A 20,294-nucleotide genomic window follows, 5' to 3' on the forward strand; every position below is an offset into this window, starting at 1 on the left:
AATAGACACCATGATAGTAGTTCAATTGCAATTTGGAAATATGCAAAGTAGTACACACTGGACAGAATAATTTAAACTAATAAACATTACAGCATTCTATTTTAACTGAAACCACTCATAAAAAGGACCTAGCTTTCAATAAAATACCTGCTCATATCGAGAATACTATCATGCCATTATATAAAATGATGTTACATTCTCATCTTGAATACTGCTTTTAGTTCTGGTCATCCCATCTCAGAAAAATTTAGCAGATACAGAAGGGACACAAAGATGATCTGCTATGACAGAGAAATGGAAAGGTTCCTATACAAGACACTGAAAAGATTAGGACTGCTTAACTGAGGAGACAAATAAGAGGGGGCATATAGTAAATTGTTCAGAAAAAATAAAGAAGATGGTCCAAATTATTACCATAATTCAAAAGGATACATCCAATTAAACGAAATGTCAAACAAAAATTTAAACTGGTAACAGGAAATGTTTTGTTTTGTTTAGAAAATAAAGGTATTAACTTGTGCAAACTACTAGCCAGAAGACAAGGCAGCATTCAAAAAATGACAGCCATATGGACATGACCATCGAGTTACAGTTAATAAGAGAAAATCTATGAGATATAAGCCCCCCATGCTTCTGGGCATAAGCAAATACTTGGGTTAAGAACACAACTTCCCTTTTGAGTAGTTACTCCAGAACTGTCCATTAAAGGGGATTATTGCAGCTTTATCTGAAGCACCTGGTACAGGCCACTGTCAAAAATAAAGATGCTGACAATAAATGGATCACCCGTCTGTTCCAGAATGGCAAATTCAGGGTGGAGTGATTAAAGTTAAGGCAATTTTAAATTATTTAAATCAAAGATTAAATCAGGCTGAAGCTTTGTAAAACTAATTGAAAATGTGTGCTATGGCAATTTTAGATTTAGATTTATAATGAATTATAAATTAAGTGGTTTTTGTTTTTAAATGCCTTAACTGAAAGGGGTCTATTTGAATTTTATAAAACTGCTGTGGGGAAAAAAAAAAAAGAAAAGAAAAAGAAATATTGAAAATTAAGGTTCTGATTCTGCAAATACTGTACATTCACATCTAATTTTACTCACATGAACTGTCCCACTGACTTCAAAGGAACTACTCATGTACTTACCTTTAAGCATGCATCTAAATGGTTATAGCATCAGGGACTAAAATTGTATTTTTATTGAAAACTTCTCCTAGTGACATAAAATCTTTGTCATTTCAAAACAAAATGGTTTCAGTGATAACAATGAAAAGTCACTCAGATTTTCAATAATAATAATAAAGTTATCGCAAACTTTTTTTTGTATACAAAGGCCAATATTTTTAAGAATAGAAGCCTAAAATTAGGTTCCGAAATACAAAGCCAGGCACCCAAGAATGGCATTTTCAAGAACTTTTAACTGACTTCAAACTGCAAACCTTGATGGAGGAATATAGCTTTGTTGAAGCATTCCAGGTATCTTGACTCATGGAAGCTCATTATGTTGGAAGGAGTTGTTGTCTGACAACCCCAATAGCCTGTGCTATCTTTGCATTTTATGTTTGCGTTTGTGTTCTTCTCATAGTAAGGATATTCACAAAAGCCTGGACTTGACTTTTCCAAGCATACATGAACAAGTTAAGTAGGAAAATTTCTTAGAAAGAAGTTCCTATGTAAAATCTGAACTTCCAGGAACAATTAGGAAACTTAATTAAAGAAACAAGTACGTATAAACTGAGAAGAAAGCAAAGAATTGGCAACCATGTAGATTGATCTTCTTTAAATAATCAACTGTAGATTTTTTTTAAATCATAATTTTTTAGTTTACCTTGGGCATATTTATTTCAAAGGGAAATTGTCAAAACAAATAGGCATGAAATTAGATTTATCAGCAAACCAAACCAAAAGCTGTATTTGATATGAATGTACGTTTGTCCTGCCATCCAATCAGACTGCCTACTCAAAAATTGAGACGTCAGAGAGTATTAAGACAGGCAAGAAGCTTTAAAAGAATCCTTCAGAATTCTTGTAAATTTTAATATTTTTTATTCTTCACAAGCTTTGGGGAAAAGTGGAGCAGAAGAATGACCTAAAAAGCTGACCCACAAAGAAGCCTTGCACCCAGTTTGTTCTTGACCACCCAGAGGACTGGCTGTCCATTTCAGTCCTATTGCAGCCCTTTCCCTGGTTGCTAAAGAACTAAAAAAAAAAAATTTAAAGTCATTTTTAGGTTGGGTTTAATTTGGGAGTTGTAATCCCTGACAGTGCCCCTTTAAGAATTCCAGAGATTAACTTCCCATTCTGGTAACAACCAGTGAAAGGAAACACCAAATGTCTGTCTGTCTGTCTGTCACACACACACACACACACACACACACACACACAAAAAGGCTGCAGCTTGCAAACTGAAACTGCATGTGCAACTCTAGTTGCTTTCAGTGTGAGTACAAATGAGATTTTACAATGGACATTCTGAGAAATTGAGCAAATCTGCTCATTCTGAAGGCAGTTCCTACACTGGAAACGTTTGTGGCTATAGGCAATATTGATCAAAAGCTTACCAGTGTTGCCCTGTCCTTGTATCGCTGTGGTGATAGGTACTATGTGCGTTCCATTCTGCGTTACAGTTTTTATTGGTAGCTGGTGTTGACCTAGAGGTGCCTGTTGCACTATAGTAACTGTCTGTAAGGGCGTGGTCTGAGATGTCTGAATGATACGACTAGCAGCTCCTATTGTAGCATGGCTAATAGCAGGTATAGGTTCCACTTTAACTGGAAAACAACAAAAGTTATTTAATATGTTATGTTAAGACAAGATGGCTTAAAACAGAACATGACAAAAAGTGATTTAGTTGCTTTATCCCTCCAATGAACATAATTAATCTGACTAATAACCTCAAAGCATCTGAAAAAGCATGGAATAAAAATTCTATTTTAACTAGGGCTGTCGATTAATCACAGTTAACTCCCGTGATTAACTCGAAAAGCTTAATTGTAATTTTAAAAAATTGCAGTTAATTGCAGTTTTAACCGCACTGTTAAACAATAGAATACTAATCAAAATTTATTAAATACAAAAAGTGTACACTGCTCACTTTCTATTATTTTTGATTACAAATATTTGCACTGTAAAAATGATAAACAAAAGAAATAGTATTTTTCAATTCACCTTATACAAGTACTGTAGTGCAATCTCTTTATCATGAAAATGCAACTTACAAATGTAGATTTGTTGTTTGTTACATAACTGCATTCAAAACAAAACCATGTAAAACTTTAGAGCCTGCAAGTCCACTCAGTCCTACTTCTTATTCAGCCAATAGCTCAGAGAAACAAGTTTGTTTACATTTATGGGAGATAATGCGGCCTGCTTATTATTTACAATGTCACCTGAAAGTGAGACCAGGCATTCACATGGCACTTTTGTAGCCAGCACTGCATGGTATTCATGTGTCAGATATGCTAAACATCTGTATGTCCCTTCATGCTTCGGCCACCATTCCAGAGGACATGCTTCCATGCTGATGATGCTGAACCCCTTGGGGGAGAATTGCATGTCTCCTGCTCTTTTATACCCACATTCTGCCATATATTTCATGTTATAGCAGTCTCAATTGATTACCCAGCACATGTTGTTCATTTTAAAACACTTTCACTACAGATTTGACAAAACCCAAAGAAGGTACCAATGTGAGATTTTTAAAGATAGCTACAGCACTGGACCCAAGATTTAAGAATCTGACGTGCCTTCCAAAATCTGATAGTGATGAGGTGTGGAACATGCTTTCAGAAGAGTTAAAAGAGCAACACTCTGATGCAGAAACTACAGAACCCGAACCACTAAAAGAGAAAATCAACCTTCTGCTAGTGGCATCTGAGTTAGATAATGAAAATGAACATGCATCGGTCTGCACCGTTTTGGGTCGTTATTGAGCAGAACCCATCATCAGCATGGATGCATGTCCTCTGCAATGGTGGTTGAAGCATGAAGGGGACATATGAATCTTCAGTGCGTCTGGCACATAAATATTTTGCAACACTGACTACAACAGTGCCATTTCTTACTTTCAGGTGACATTGTAAACAAGAAGCAGGCAACATTATCTCCTGAAAATATAAACAAACTTGTTTGAGCAATTGGCTGAACAAGAAGTAGGACTGAGTGGACTTGTAGGCTCTAAAGTTTTACATTGCTTTATTTTTGAGTGCAGTTATTTATTTGCACATAATTCTACATTTGTAAGTTCAACTTTCATGTTATAGAAACTGCACTACAGTACTTGTATTAGGTGAATTGAAAATTACTATGTCTTGTTTTTTTACACTGCAAATATTTGTAATAAAAAATAATATAAAGTGAGCGCTGTACACTTTGTATTCTGTGTTATAACTGAAATCAATATATTTGAATATGTAGAAAATATCCAAAACTATTTAAATAAATGGCATTCTATTATTGTTTACAATTGCGATTAATCGTGCAATTAATTTTTTTAATCGCTTAACTGCCCTTAGTTTAAAAAAAAAAATTTCACTTGCACCTATGAAGTGATTTTTTAAAGGCAAATAAGGCATTAAAAGGTAAATAAGACACATATTTATATAAGACTTACTGAACTAAGCCAATTCTCACCTTTTACTTCCTTGTGATCTCCATTCTCTTGAGGTTCTACCTTGGGCTGGGTTACCATTGCAGCTTGTGTAACCACTGCCTGTCCAGCTACCGTGTAAGTGTTTGCTGGTGCTAATCCAGTCACATTTGTGACTGACACAGCTGGTATCTGATGAACAACATGAACTGTCTGAACTACAGGCTGCTGGGATGTTGATGTTGTCACAGGAGTTGCAACAGTGTAGGTGACGGGTTTAATAGTTTGTGGTAGCTGCCGTTGTACAGTAATTAAAACAGGTTGGCTAGATAGAGGTGATCCTATCAAAAAAGGCAAAGATAAATTACACTGAAAGTTTGAATCATGTATATGTTTTTTTGTTAATCATCCTCTTAAACACAATGAACACTGAAGCCTTGTAAAAGCAACAACCCTCACTACTCCCTTTCCCTGGTTGCTACAAGAGCTAAAACATGAAAAATAAAGACTCTTATTGCACCTTACAATTACACCTTACAATTTTAGCATGTAGAGTTGGAATGATCGGACTGCTGTTCCTGACTCCATGCATCTTGTCACAAGACCTACACAGGCCTTCACTGTATCATAAGGGATATCATTAGGAAACTTGATAGCTAGAATACAAATAAAACTACCAATACAACACAGGTAAATATGGGGGAGTAGGGAGGATAAATCAATACAAAAGAAACATCCCACCATTCAACTCCTTAGCCCTTCCCAATTCTGGTTCTCTTCCCTTCTGCTTTGGGGGTAAGGGCAAAATGGCTACAAATGTGTACTGTAAATAAGTGAGAGATTTATTTATTTAGTATAGCAACCCTTGATCCAGGAAATCACTTTGGTTTTCACCAACCATTCTTAATGGAGCTTTTTATCCAAATTCATGTTCTGCACATGGAGAATCTGTGCTGCACAAAAAGATATAATCGTTTTCCAGAAGAGATGTCACTGATATGCCACTGTTTTCCTAACTGAGATAGAAGTACAGTCTCTGCTTACCAGCAAAGCAAGCATCTATCTGTGCTGGAATGAACTTACATAAATACCAGGAAGGAAATGTATCGACCGTATTAGCCATTTTCAGGAAATATTTCACACACCGAGTTTATGCACTTCTCCATGCTTTGCCTTAAAAGTTAATTATCTATCTGAAAACATTCACTGATTTCTTAATTTAGGTGTGAATTCCACCAAGACTGTTTCAGGCAACATATTTTACAAATTTTCCCTCATCACCCCACACCAAAAAAATATTTTAAAAATGCTCACCTGGGGCACTCTGTGCAAATCGTGCTTCTTGTATTACTGCTAATTTTGGCTGGATAGCACTAGGCTCAGGTTCCATTGGGACTGGAGATCCTTCCCTTGACAAACTCTCTGGGGTCTGTACGCCACTGGAGTGGGCAGATAACACTCCAGAATGATTAGGAGAAGCTGGGGCACTTCTGTATTTTAAGAAAATGAAAGCGGCAGCTGGTATGTTTTAAGTAATTGTGAAAGATGAGTGACCTTGCTTCTAAAAAAAATTGTAATATATCTACTTTCCACAAGGGGGAACCCTTTGCCTTCTACCAAACAAGTACCCACCAAATCCATGATTTTGATTCTGCATAAAGCCTCTGTTATAACCAAGGGGAGAATTCAAAGGCAGGCTTTGGCTAAGGTTAATGTAATAGAAACATGTGGACATTTTCTGATGGAGTGTTTTCAAGCAATCCATGCAACAGAACAAATGTTTTTTCTAGGGGGGCAGAATAATGAGTGGCTCTATCTAAGGGTAAGTCAAAGGAAGCCAGCAGCAGCAGAAAGGGGACACAATCATTACATAGCTAGTAATTAAGTCTGTATATTTCACCATTAAGAATACTAGTAAAACATTATCAAACGAAACACAATTTTTAAAGGCATGGGAGGGATAAAGTTAGCAATTAAAATTGTAATTGTGTAACACTAAAGTACAGAAAGCCCTTCATATATTAACAAGCTAACAATTACTTAAGTAAACTGAGCCAGTACATTAGCACTAAAAAAAGCAATAGAAAACAAACCTCGTGCATGAGGACAATCTTTTACTGGTGTTTTAAATTAAATAACTAAACTTGTGATTTTAGTACTGTATACAAAACTATCTAGTTTGTACGAGCCTGAAGGTTAAAAACAGCCATTGTTTTTGGTTCTATTATAGAATTATAATTCAGTCTTACCGTACCAACATATTACTATTTAAAGTACTGTTCTCTCTTACTTCCAGCAGGAAATTTAACATTTAAGGTAAACTTCTGAAAATTAAATGTCTTTTTGTTCATCTGTTTTTCCTTACCTAGAAGAGAGTGGTCCCAGAGGGGTTCTAAAGCAAGGTACTCCCCTAGGCCGCCTTTTCCTAAAAGCCTGCTCTATTAATTTGCTTTCAGAGGCAGGGTCTATCCTCCAGAATGAGCCTTTGCCTGGTTCTTCCTGGGAACGTGGTACTTTGATGAAATAACGATTCAGAGAGAGATTGTGGCGTATTGAATTCTATGGAACATAAAAAAATATGTAGAATTCATATATATTTTTACTAAAAAGTCAGAATGTGGCCTAGTGCAGTGGTCTGTAGTACGGGAGACTCAGGGTTCAGGTCTCCAGTTCCTTAGGGTAGCAGGTCCCTGGTAGTGCTATAAAGGCAGCATACTAAGCCTGGGGAAGGGAGCCTTGGCATTGCTCAAACCTCTCCCAGCAATTAAAGAACAATGCTAACAAGCTCCTAAGGGAATCTCATTTCAATCCTCTCGCAAGAAGGACAGTAGTCACAACGCATGGTTTCCAAAGTTGTGTGGACATAAAGCAGTGGATAAAAAGAAGAATTAGTAGTACCTGAAATACCATACCTTCCTCCACTGCTCAACTGAAAGTCAAAACTGTTCCCACTGGGCTGCTAAAACATGCTATATTCACTGATTCTGGTGCTGAATTTGTACAATAATACTCTATCATTATTTCATAGTAAGGAAAGGAAAGGTTTTATTGGAGAAATTTCAGATACAGCTAGATACTTGGGAGTTCACCTTTCCTTACCAGAAGCCACACAAAAGGAGGAGGATTCTCTTGGCAACTTCAGTTCCCAGTTATTCTTCCCCAAAACAGGGAAAGATACCAATCACCTGACAGTCTCAACAGAGGCCAAGGATTCAGTGGGCCTAGGAAAACTCTGAATGGCAATAGGTCCAAATGCAGTTCTCTAGGGTGATCATCATACCATGCTGTGGTCTGCATATTACCATATGCCCAATATGCAGTGGCATGAAGACTAAAATCTGTTGCCACTTCATAGAGGACTTGGATGGACATGTATGAAGGTACTGGTGTTCTGATGAAAGGGGAAAAATCTATCGTTGACTTTATATGCATCATATACATACATACATACACACACACACACACACACCACACTGAGACCTTTCAGAATTTGATAACTCAGGTGGAGGGAAACAAATACAACCATTCAAGTTTGTACTAACTTTAACTGTCCAGTTCTGATCCACTGAATGTTAGCACTGAAATATCTGGGGAAAATTTTCATAACATTCCAAATCAACACTCTTCAAAATCCTCAAAATTTAATCCAATCCTAGTCACAGGTCAGCCTCAGATGCGATTCATGACCTTGGCAGCAGGCTTAGAGAATTTAGGGCAATGTTACCCTCGTACAGTTTCTTCAATGCAATCTGATGCTAACAAAAGCTGTTTCCCCTGCCAGTGACAAACAGAACTAGCAGGTGGTGTGAAGAATATAAGTTTATCAGTTGTATTTGTGTCTCCATCTGCTAGAAGAGAAGATTAAATCCAACTTTTCTAGATTGGAGGAAAAATACACGACAGAATGAGTCCAACATGATGGATCTTCAAAAAAAGTTCTAAGATATACATGAATATATCTATAGCCTCATTAGGTATTGAAACAATTATCTAAAACATAGCCTGAAGCATATAGGTTAGTTACCAAAATTGTCATCTACTGCCTGAAGCCAGAGGCTAAGAGTATTGTTCACAAATGAGGTAAGTTACCTACCATTATGGCAATATTTTACATGACTACTGACCAAAACAGCCACTCCCCAAAACAGCCACTCTGCTTTATTATATTTTCCTATTGTTGTTACGCATTAGTGTAACTCTTACTGAATTCTCTGAAACATAAGGGGTGTGCGGTGCCTGCCATTTTGTTTTTGCAAAGTATTATGCATCTAAACATTCAGTGATCTAACACCTAATTTTAAAACTAGAGGCCATAATGCACATCTGTATCAACCAACTAGAGTCTATGGAAAACAAGAGTACAATACACATAAATATAGATGTACTTTAGACAAAATCCTGAAATATATTTTATACAAGGCGTGCAAAAATATTTTAAACCCCAATTACTATTATTAGAAAAGAACTGACCATATAAATACACACACACACACACACACACAAATAATACTATATTATGTTTGTGAAAGAGGAGGAAAAAAACATACATAGCGTGAACAATTTACTAGACACCTTCTAGCCAGAGCAAGAGCTGAGAAGTGTGAGGCTCCCTGCCAACCAAGTCCCTATTGAGAAACCCATAAACCTGGTATCCTCAAGCTCCTGGGATTGAAAAGGGTACTGGGATTCCTACCAGGGTGATCCATCTTTTATATAACCCTCTTGCTAGTAGGTGATCAAATCTGAAACCCCTGTCCGCCCTACTGCTGGGAAGGTGGAAGCATTCTACTTGTTGTGAATGTGAAAAGTAACTCTTTGCCACTACCCCTCCTCAGCTTGCATTGGTTGTACCTTCCCTGAAAATAACTCTGGTATCTGCCTCTGTTGCAGATAACTTTTCTAAGCAACAGAAGCAGTGAAATTGACATTACATAACTGACATGGTGATTTTAAAGGCATGCACTGGGTTCTGAAGAGCAGCAGAGAAACTGATCAGTCCTGCTAATTGCTCTCTGCTGTCCCTTGGTAAAACTAAAAGCAGCAGCAGAGGCACTGTAATTGTATATCTGTGTACTGGGGAAAAAACAGTGCATTGGTTTATATTCAATTGGTTATCCTGGTAAATGTTCTGGTTAGAAATTTGTTTATTTAAAAGCTTAAAATTTTGCAGAAATAGATGGATTAGCCTTCCACACTCAGCAGTGATAGAGTCTCATCAGCAGTTAAGTGGGCAAATGGAACTTTCTAGTCACCTGTGTGAGCACAAATCAAAAATGAGGTAGTCAACACTGCAAGATAAAGCAAGATATGTACACCTGTAGCTAAGGAGCTGTAAGGTCAAGACCATAGCTTTCAACAAGCTTGTATTCCGAGATTTTGGGATCTTATTTTGGCTTGTTGAGGTAACACAAGCATGTTAACGCAAGCAGAAATTCTAATAAAATATTAATTCTTTTATAGCAAAAACACACACAAATCCATTTCTACCTATGTTTATATTTTTCTCCAATAGAAGTCCTGTAAATTCCCCTATTGGAACTCTAGGGAATACTAAGGCTAGAGAATGATGCTGCCATAGTACACCTAAGCTCCTGCCAACCTAGAGATTTTAAGATTAGAAATCCATTACATATGAATTTATGACCCATTCAGTCCACCAAAAATCTACTGAAGGGCTGTCATGGTCACTTAATATAACCAGTATAAATAAAACAAGTTGACTTGGATTATTTACTATCATTCATTTATCATACTAATAGTCGTTTTTATTCATGACTTTTAAAAGAAATACTAGAAATGAAATTTACCTGCCAGCCCTTGTCTGCTGTTCTGTAGTATGGATAGTTTTTAGTTATGTGCGTATAAATTCCATTTAGTGTAAGCTGCTTATCAGGTGCCATTGTAATTGCTTGTACTATTAGTTGTGCATAGGAATAAGGTGGTTTTGAGTCATCCTATAAAAAAATAAAAGAACCCTTAAAATATTTGCCTCCATAAACTTTACAGTAGTATACCTCTTTTCTAAAATTACAAAATGCAATAATCAACTTCATTTTTTAACACTTCTGGATGACCTGAGGATTTAAAAAGGAAAAGCTAAAACCAAACTTACATCTTCCAATCAGGAGGATTTAAGATGACAGTAAAAATCAAAAGAAACTAATACAACATTTAACCAAGGACCATGAATCTAAATGTCTAAAAAACGATGAGCATGCAAGTACTAAAAGCCAGTACAGACATGAAACTCTTCAATGGAGATCTATATTTAAAAAAAAAAATCAAGATACAAGGCACACTGAACCACAAAGATCTCTGACTTCAATCTGTTTTCAATTTCTAAATGCCAAATCATGTTTAAGTTCATATACTTTGGATAACAAATTTGCAACATTGGTACATTGGGCTCAAGGCTTTATTTTTATTTATGGTTTTATTCTGTGCAACGTTTACCTTTGGGCTATCACCACCCGATGCTTCCTTGTCATTTTCTGACTGTGAATTGTCAGCCATTAAATGTAGGTCAGATGGTATTACACGACTCATTTTGTACCCTGAAGAGCCTGCACCACGCGGGCTAGATGGGCAGGAATTTGCAGCACTGTAGAATATAAAAAGAGGATCCTACTATTTTGTTATACAGTATATCACCACGTTATGTCTAATCAAATAGCTCTAGCTGTAGGAAAACTCACTAGTGTTCCCAGACTGTCATTAAGGGTCTGTCAGTATTTCCATTATAAATGCTTGGAAAATGGGATTTATAACTTGCTGTAAGAATCAAAATCACTCCAGGAAGAAACCTGTCAAATGAGGTTTCAGCCTCTCTCTTCAAAGAAAGAAGATTAACTGTTTTGTAGGCTATATTGTATTTATGTTAGCTTTGCTGACAATATGTACATTTTAGTTGGAGGTTCAATTTACTTATACAACCAAAAATTCTGGATACTCGTCTGAACCTCTGATCTGAAAGTTTTCAGAAAATAGGTCTACATGAGATTTCCACCACGTGCTTGTTCTTAGCTTAGTCAGAAACACTGATAATGTGTCTGGACAAAACAGCATGTTTGTGAAAATATAATAAAGTTACAAACTACAAGAAAGAGTTCTGGGTGATTCTCATTTAATCAAATATATACTTCAGGTAAATTGACTTAGAATTATATACAGACACTGAGCTGTATGAACACTATAAATCCTCATGTAACGTAATAATCGAATAGGCCAAAGACTGGGGAGATGACGACATAAGTGGAAAAGACACCAACAGAACAGTAGCCAAAGGTAAAATTTGATAATTGGCAGTTTGCTAAGGCTCATTAGTGTTGGGAAGGTACAAAATATTAAACTCTAAACTTTAAATGAATTTCTACCATATCTTTTGAAAGTTTATGTTTTTTTCCACCTTTTATAGTGCACCCGGAATCATAGCTGTATAAACAGCTATTCTTCCAGAATTCCCTTTTGTTCCTTTACAGTTGAGAAACAGTCAGTGAGCAATCATTTCTCTGCTTACATATTTTCATATAAACCAATAAGCCCCAAAAATGTTTACATAATGACAGGATTCAATTATGCCCTCAGCAGCATAAAAAAAAAAAAAAAAAAACAAAAAAAAACACACACACACACACATATATGAAAATAAAAGCAGGAATCTAAGAAGTCTGCCAGGTCCCCATCCACTAGCCTTGTTACAAATCAAAGATACTATTTTAGATTAATCAAAATACATAAAATTTAAAACTTTAAGGAAAACTAGAGTTAAGGGATACCATCTGGACTGACGGGACAAAGAGTTGTATCTGCCAAAATTTGCTTTGCAAGCAGACAGGAACATCTTGCTGTCTCTCTCTGCAGTGCCTGCCATGTTCTTGCATGTAGACAGAGTAACATACAAAAACACTGTTCTTGAAGAGAAACTTCTTATCTCCACAATTCCAACATTTGAAGTTAACTGTTAGTGGACTGTCCAACAGGGAAGATGGAATGTTGTTAATGTTGTGTGGAACAGGCCTTGTTTTGAGGGTTAAGAGTCAGAGGATCAGCACTTTTTAAAAAGTGTTCGTCACTGCTGTGCTATGTAAGTTTTGCGCATATCAACTGACAGTATCCCTTTACTTAGCTCACTGTACCATGTATTTACATAGCAACACATATGGTATAATCAAAGCAAGTTTACAAATCCTTCACACAACTTGGTGAATTAAAGAAGAAAATGTCAAGCTAGTCAAATAGACTCAGAACTGCTGTGATTTTTAATGGTATAGTTTAATAGTTGTTTAGTAGCCTTGGGAGATAACTGCAACAGCTGAGATAATGCAAAAAGCAATGGTGAAATACTTCTTGAAATATTTATGAATGCAGTCATTTCTTGGGGAAGATAAATTTTTCCTGGTTTAAATAAAAAATCCAAGACTGCTATACTATCAAATAACTTTTTCCAAATGCACAATTTGCAAACACCATCACAAAACTGGAATCAAGATCTCTGCTCTTGTTGAGTATCAACAGATTTACCTCTGAATTTAAACTTCATAACAGGATCCAAATGTAAAGATCAACAGAATTAGACACACTAGCTTTATATTCCTTGAATCAAGCAGATCTGCTAGAATCTGCGAGGAAAAGGTGGAATTTTCAAAAATATTTAAGTGACTTTGGTGCTTCTGAAAATTCTATTCAAAATGCTTTTATAATAGTTTGCAAGAAGAGCAATTAAACCTTTCGTTTAGTTGAACTTCAACCCAACAAACAAGTCAAATGATGGCTGCGAGTCTCTAATCAACACAGCTAAACTGACAGACCCAAATTAACCGCACCTACCAAAACATTTTTCAACACTATACTTCTCCTGATGCTATATTGAAATACTATAAATAAGAAACTTAGTTTACTGACTGTAGTCACTAGTCAGTAAGAGACTTTTTTTAATCCTTAGCTTTCAAAGTAAGCATTGCCAAACTACTAAAACATATTTTTCTGCTGACAAACTTACTGAGGATACTGGATTTTAGTCAGCGGCTTAAGAATAGCACTAACAACGGAAATAAAAATAGAAACTACATTAAAGTGTTGTCACAGGTATAATGAAGACCAAAGGCAAGAAAATTGTAAGTTAAGATTGATGCTTAACTCTTAAACTCACTCTAGTGTGTCCAAACATTTCAGCCACTGGGAAATGTGGGCTCATTCACTGCTCTAACCGTCCTAGAATACTAGGAACAAAAGGATGCATTCAGAGTACAGCCCTAACACAATTTTATTGCTTTTGTCAATTTAAAGTCAGACTTTAATGACAGTAACAGATTTGGATATTTATGTGAATAGGTAGCCACTGAAAAAACACAATGCTATAATTTTACTCCAAGTCTCATCTGAGGCTGCTCTGAGCTCCAATGTAAGCATTATTACATAAGGAAAGCAACATCAAATGAACTACATCTCTGTACTGATTCTGTAACCATATATTACCCTACATGCAATTTTGCAAGTTTTAAATACCTGATAGTTCCTGTGGGAGACGGGAGAGGGCTGATCAGGTGCGCCATGTTGTCTGGAATGTTTATTGTTAAGGGAGAGATCTGGGGTTGCACAGGTTTCACTGGAGACTCTGGGGACTCCTGTTTTTCTCTCTTTTCATTGGACAGAGCTGTGAATGTTATCTTGATGTTTGTGCTCGGAAACCTGAAAGTACATCTGAAAAATAAAAACAAATATATATGCAACTTGTTTACAGGTAATACACAACAGACTTTTTTGCGCAACTCACAAGCAATACTTAACCCTGATTAAAGTAATAAACGTGTATCTTGGGTAATGATTTGCCATTATCTTCATTTTACACACAGGCATAGAGATATAGTAAACACTAGAAAGTAAATTTTAGACTTCAGAATACAAATAGAATTGTATTAAGAATATAAATTATTTTAACGCTGTAGCTCTCTCTAGATTTTCTGTAGTCCATCTTGAGATGAACTGGAAATATACTCCAAATGGGGTATTATTTTGAAAACATCTGAACAATGACATCAGAAGGAATGGGTTTTGTGCATTAACTTGCAAATTGTTTTTTATAGTATCCCTGACAATCAGTATTGCCACAGAAAAATCTCAAACCTCAGTTCAAGTATACTGAACTGTCATTAACTACTTAAGAGAGCTAACAAGTCCTCCAACATCCATTCATCCGTAGCATTTTGTTCACTATGGCCCTGATCCTGCAAACACTTATGAAGTTACTTAATTTTACTCTGAGTAGTCCTATTGTGAAACTACTCAGAGAAGTAAAGTTAAGCAGGTGCATAAGCGTTTGTAGGATTAGGGTTTATGTAATTTCACTAGTACACCTCTACCCCGATATAATGCGACCCGATATAACATGAATTCGGACATAATGCGGTAAAACAGCGCTCCGGGGGGAGGGAGCGGGAGGGGGCTGCGCACTCCGGTGGATCAAAGCAAGTTCGATATAACGCAGTTTCACCTATAACGCGGTAAGATTTTTTGGCTCCCGAGGACAGCGTTACATAGGGGTAGAGGTATATTAGTTAAAAGCAATTTTTGTTCTTTTTCTCCTAAAGTACTTTATTTACTATGCATACAGCAAAGCTAATGGTGCTTAACTGTAAAAGCAATAGGTACTACAGAAATGAACAGTCATGGCAAATGTAGCTTTAATTTAGATTCAGAAAAATAGACTGTTTAAAACAGATTTAACACAAAAAATAGTCACTTATAAACAAAAAAGTTAAACCATATGTCTGTATGTTTGCTTTAACTGTTAACTGTTTTAAATTTGATAAAATCCAGTTATATAAATATGCAAAAATGTTAATTTTTTGTATATATTCATTAAAACCCATCTTTAATGAACTTTTAAAACATTTCCTTCCCCCCTCCTTCATTAGGCAAGCACCACAGCATATAGAAATTAACCCAATTAAACAGGAGAATAGGCTATTTATAGTTTAACTGTACACAAACAGATTGAGCATTCCTAAATTTAATTCTGTTACTAACCATGGCACCAACAAAAACCATTTCAGATAATTTTACCTTTTGCTCATGATCAGAAATAATCTAATAAATGTTAGATGTAGTGCTGCCGTCTCCTTCCTGGAAATCTATCAGATATGCACAGGACTGAACTCATGTTAGATATGCAAAGGACCCAATGTATGGCCATATTTACATGCCCCTCACTGAGAGGCTTTGCCGATGACAATCTACAAACAAACTTTAGAAACCATATTGTGAAGTGATCCTTTTACACAGATCTACAGTAGAACCTCAGAGTTATGAACACCTCAGAAATGGAGGTTGTGTGTAACTCTGAAATGTTCATAACTCTGAACAAAATGTTATGGTTGTTCTTTAAAAAGTTTACAACTGAACACTGACTTAATATAGCTTTGAAACTTTACTAGGCAGAAGAAAAATGCTGCTTTCCCTTTATTTTTTTAGTAGTTTACTTTTAACATAATACTATACTATGTTTGCGTTTTTTTAAATCTCTGCTGCTGCCTGATTGTGTACTTCCAGTTCTAAATGAGGTGTGCGGTTGATCGGTCAGTTCATAACTGAGGTTCTACTAGTTTTATTAAGAAAGGAAACAAAGCTGCTTTGGAACAGGTGCAAGCAGCATTTGTTCCAAGTGTCACTATAACTTTGACACAACATTTAATGATAGATGCATCTAATGCAAACATAGACATTCACTGCTAGTGGCCATGGATCATGTTTTCCTATGTTACATGCTTAAAGAGTAAGAGGGGGGGAAATGAGACTGTGACCTTCCTTTCAATCTCATTTCATAAGGACCATGTCTGAGTTTAATAGACAACTTGATTCTGAAGCATGCTTGATGTACTAAATTGGGAACAGAATCTATGCCAAAACACTGCACATGGGTTGCAGCAGGAAAGTGAAATGGACTAGACTCTCCCTCCTTCACTATGCAATCCTACTTAATTGTTTTTAAACTAACAGCCACAATGAAGGACTGTAGCTGAGAAATGTAGAAAAACTTGAGTAAACAGTAATGAAGACATTACTGCTACACCATAAAGCTGGAATTCCTTCCTCTTTCTATAGAAAATAAAAATCTTTCTTCCATCATTTGTCTTTTCCTTAAATATCTGATAGAAGGAATAAAGTTTGTTTTGCTGGTCAAAGCCAATGTTATCCCAACCAACATTTCTCTCAACAATGACATCATCACTCTTCAAGAGCACACAAGTAGAAAGCAAGCAAAGGCATCCATTTTGTCAGCACAGAAGAACAAGCCAGAATGTTTACTTTAAGTAAACATTAACAACAGAAATTGAGTAGCAATATTGTATGTTTGAGACCTAAATATTTAGACTTTTGTGGGATAGACTTTTCTACATATTTTATGTAACTATTTTCCAGATTCAAGTGTATTTACTCCTCAGTCTCAATGACTGAATACCTTGTAGAGAAGACTCATTTCAACTGAAGAGCAATACAGAAGCAGCTGTACATAACTTCAAGTGCTGATTCAGTGGTCAGACTGGTTATTGCATAGTAAAGGATACCATCTACTAGTAAGCAGGCAATGCTTCAAAATGCTGCTGCGCTTTTACTGGGGGGTGGGAGAGAGGCTTCATAACCTAAACTGAAGTACAGGCAAATCCAAAGCCACAAAATGTGAATTCCAGGTCAACTTCAGCACAAACCCCTCTTCCTACATATCTATCTACACTCCACTAAAAATTCTCCAGTCTTGTGTTGCCATTCTATCTTCTGATCACTTCTTGCCCCCTGGCCATCATACACAAAGATATGGAACAGCTTCTCCCCTGCCAAGTCCAAGGCCCTGACTCCAAAAACATTACGGCTCTCAAGTGTTGGTCAAGTGTGAGAAGATAGGAGCTTTGGGTAATCAAAGCTCTGTACTGGATATTAAGCTCTGTGCCAAGCTTAACATCACTTGTTACAAGCTAGGTACTATATTTATACTGTGGGACCATTACCAACACACTTTTCAACATTTCAAATGCTGGGCTCTGAAAGGATGGTGTTATAAGGAGGATATAATACGCTTCCAGCTAAATTTCTAATCTAGTTAAACATGTGAACACCTAAATATTTGCATTTCATCTTACTGTACCACTGAAACCTTCCTGCTCTCTCACACATGGAAAGGTATTGCAGTTCACAATGAGAAATCAAATGGGTACATTTGGGATTGATCAAAAACACTTAAAATATTTTCAGATATTTTCAAACCACCCATAACAAGGTGAAAAGTTTGTGTCATATTTCTAAGTGGTGAAAATAAATATTTCCAAAAGCGACATAACAACATGGTTTTACCAGCTCCAAAATTTGTAACTGATAGCATCCACTTTTAGGTCATTTAAAAAAAGAAGAATGAATCAGAACAACTGTACTTGTGTTGTATTTATTATTTACACAGCTCCAAATGGAGGACAGGTCCCTGTCCTAAAGCCCTTATCATCTAAGCAGAAAACATACCGAGGACAGACTAGAGGGTGGGAGTAAGATGCAGCACACAATTTTTTTATTCTAAACAAATAAATCCAGAATGCACTGAGGGAAACTGGGGAGGCAGAGGGGTAGAGAAAAAAAGTGAATCCACAGATTGACTGTTTCCAATCACTCCTTAGGAGCAAGGACTGTCATTTACTATCTGTTTATATAGCACCTAGCAAAATGGGACTGGGCAGGCATTACTGCAATGTAAATGTTAAATAAATAAAAATAATTTCATAAGCTGCTAGATAATGGTCTCATTAGAGGAGCAAATGTGTACAGTATGGTTGTACTTGTCACATCCACATTTAAAGCATTCCCTCTTGGCTTTACCAGCTCTGTCCATACTGGAGGGAGAGGGGGGCAGAATTATTCACTGTAAGTCCTCTTCTCTGAATTTATCACCTGACTGGATTCCCAGTCCTGTCTCAGCACCCAAGCATGAAACAGGCTAGAACGCCTAGCTCTCACTGATGTGTCCTTTTGAGGCACCAGTATTTCAAGTCCTATTGTCAGACCCAGTGCTTCAATATCCCCTAGAACAGTGGTTCTCAACCAGGGGTAAGCGTACCCCTGGGGGTATGAAGAAGTCTTCCAGGGGGTACCTTAACTCATCTAGATATTTGCCTAGTTTTACAACAGGCTACACATAAAGCACTAGTGAAGTCATTATAAACTAAAATTTCATACAGACAAATGAGAAAGTAAGCAATTTGTCAGTAATAGTTTGCCATGACACTTTTGTATTTTTATGTCCGATTTTGTAAGCAAGTCATTTTTAAGTGAGGTGAAACTTGGGGTACACAAGACAAATCAGACTCCTGAAAGGGGTACAGTAGTCTGGAAAGTCATTGGATAAGAGGGAAGATCCTTTCATGGATTGAGAACTGGTTAAAAGACAGGGAACAAAGGGTAGGAATAAATGGTAAATTTTCAGAATGGAGAGGGGTAACTAGTGGTGTTCTCTAAGGGTCAGTCCTAGGACCAATCCTATTCAACTTATTCATAAATGATCTGAAGAAAGGGGTAAACAGTGAAGTGGCAAAGTTTGCAGATGATACTAAACTGCTCAAGATAGTTAAGACCAAAGCAGACTGTGAAGAACTTCAAAAATCTTACAAAACTAAGTGATTGGGCAACAAAATGGCAAATGAAATTTAATGTGGAAAAATGTAAAGTAATGCACATTGGAAAAAATAACCCCAACTATACATACAATATGATGGGGGCTAATTTAGCTACATCTAATCAGGAAAGAGATCTTGGGAATCATCGTGGATAGTTCTCTGAAGACATCCACGCAGTGTGCAACAGCAGTCAAAAAAGCAAATAGGATGTTAGGAATCATTAAAAAAGGGACAGAGTAAGATGGAGAATATCTTATTGCCCTTATATAAATCCATAGTAAGCCCACATCTTGAATATTGCATACAGATGTGGTCTCATCTCAAAAAAGATATACTGGCATTAGAAAAGGTTCAGAGAAGGGCAACTAAAATGATTAGGGGTTTGGAACGGGTAGCATATGAGGAGAGATTAAAGAGGCTAGGACTTTTCAGCTTGGAAAAGAGGAGACTAAGGGGGGATATAATAGAGGTATATAAAATCATGAGTGGTGTGGAGAAAGTGAAAAAGGAAAAGTTATTTACTTGTTCCCATAATATAAGAACTAGGGGCCACCAAATGAAATTAATGGGCAGGTTTAAAACAAATAAAAGGAAGTTCTTCTTCACACAGCGCACAATCAACCTGTGGAACTCCTTGCCTGAAGAGGTTGTGAAGATTAGGAGTATAACAGGGTTTAAAAGAGAACTAGATAAATTCATTGAGGTTAAGTCCATTAATGGCTATTAACCAGGATGGGTAAGGAATGGTGTCCCTAGTCTCTGTTTGTCAGAGGGTGGAGATGGATGGCAGGAGAGAGATCGCTTGATCATTATCTGTTAGGTTCACTCCTCTGGGACACCTGGCATTGGTCACTGTTGGTAGACAGGATACTGGGCTGGATGGACCTTTGGTCTGACCCAGTACGGCCATTCTTATGTAAAGGTTGAGAACCACTGCCCTAGAACATTCAGTTTGAAGCTGTCTTGTAGTGATAAAGACATGGTTTGGCAACACCATTTGCCCCTACAGAACAAGTCAATTCCTTCTATCAGCATCTCCATTTTTCAAATGGAAG

At 36.7% G+C, this 20,294-nt stretch overlaps 1 protein-coding gene across 2 annotated transcripts in view; it reads right to left on the reverse strand.

The window, feature by feature from the left end:
• The window catches only part of FOXK2 (forkhead box K2), a 59,471-nt gene that overhangs the window by 4,957 nt on the left and 34,220 nt on the right, over window positions 1–20,294 (reverse strand). For both annotated transcript variants that reach the window (XM_034789906.1, XM_034789907.1), the window contains exons 2-8: window positions 14,093–14,287; window positions 11,042–11,189; window positions 10,396–10,542; window positions 6,954–7,147; window positions 5,903–6,078; window positions 4,633–4,929; window positions 2,562–2,771 (exon numbers count right to left, since the gene is read on the reverse strand). In XM_034789906.1, coding sequence (XP_034645797.1) covers window positions 2,562–2,771; window positions 4,633–4,929; window positions 5,903–6,078; window positions 6,954–7,147; window positions 10,396–10,542; window positions 11,042–11,189; window positions 14,093–14,287 — 1,367 coding nt within the window. The remainder of the gene's footprint in view (window positions 1–2,561; window positions 2,772–4,632; window positions 4,930–5,902; window positions 6,079–6,953; window positions 7,148–10,395; window positions 10,543–11,041; window positions 11,190–14,092; window positions 14,288–20,294) is intronic.

Source organism: Trachemys scripta, chromosome 14, assembly GCF_013100865.1.
Source record: "Trachemys scripta elegans isolate TJP31775 chromosome 14, CAS_Tse_1.0, whole genome shotgun sequence".
NCBI lineage: Eukaryota > Metazoa > Chordata > Testudines > Emydidae > Trachemys > Trachemys scripta.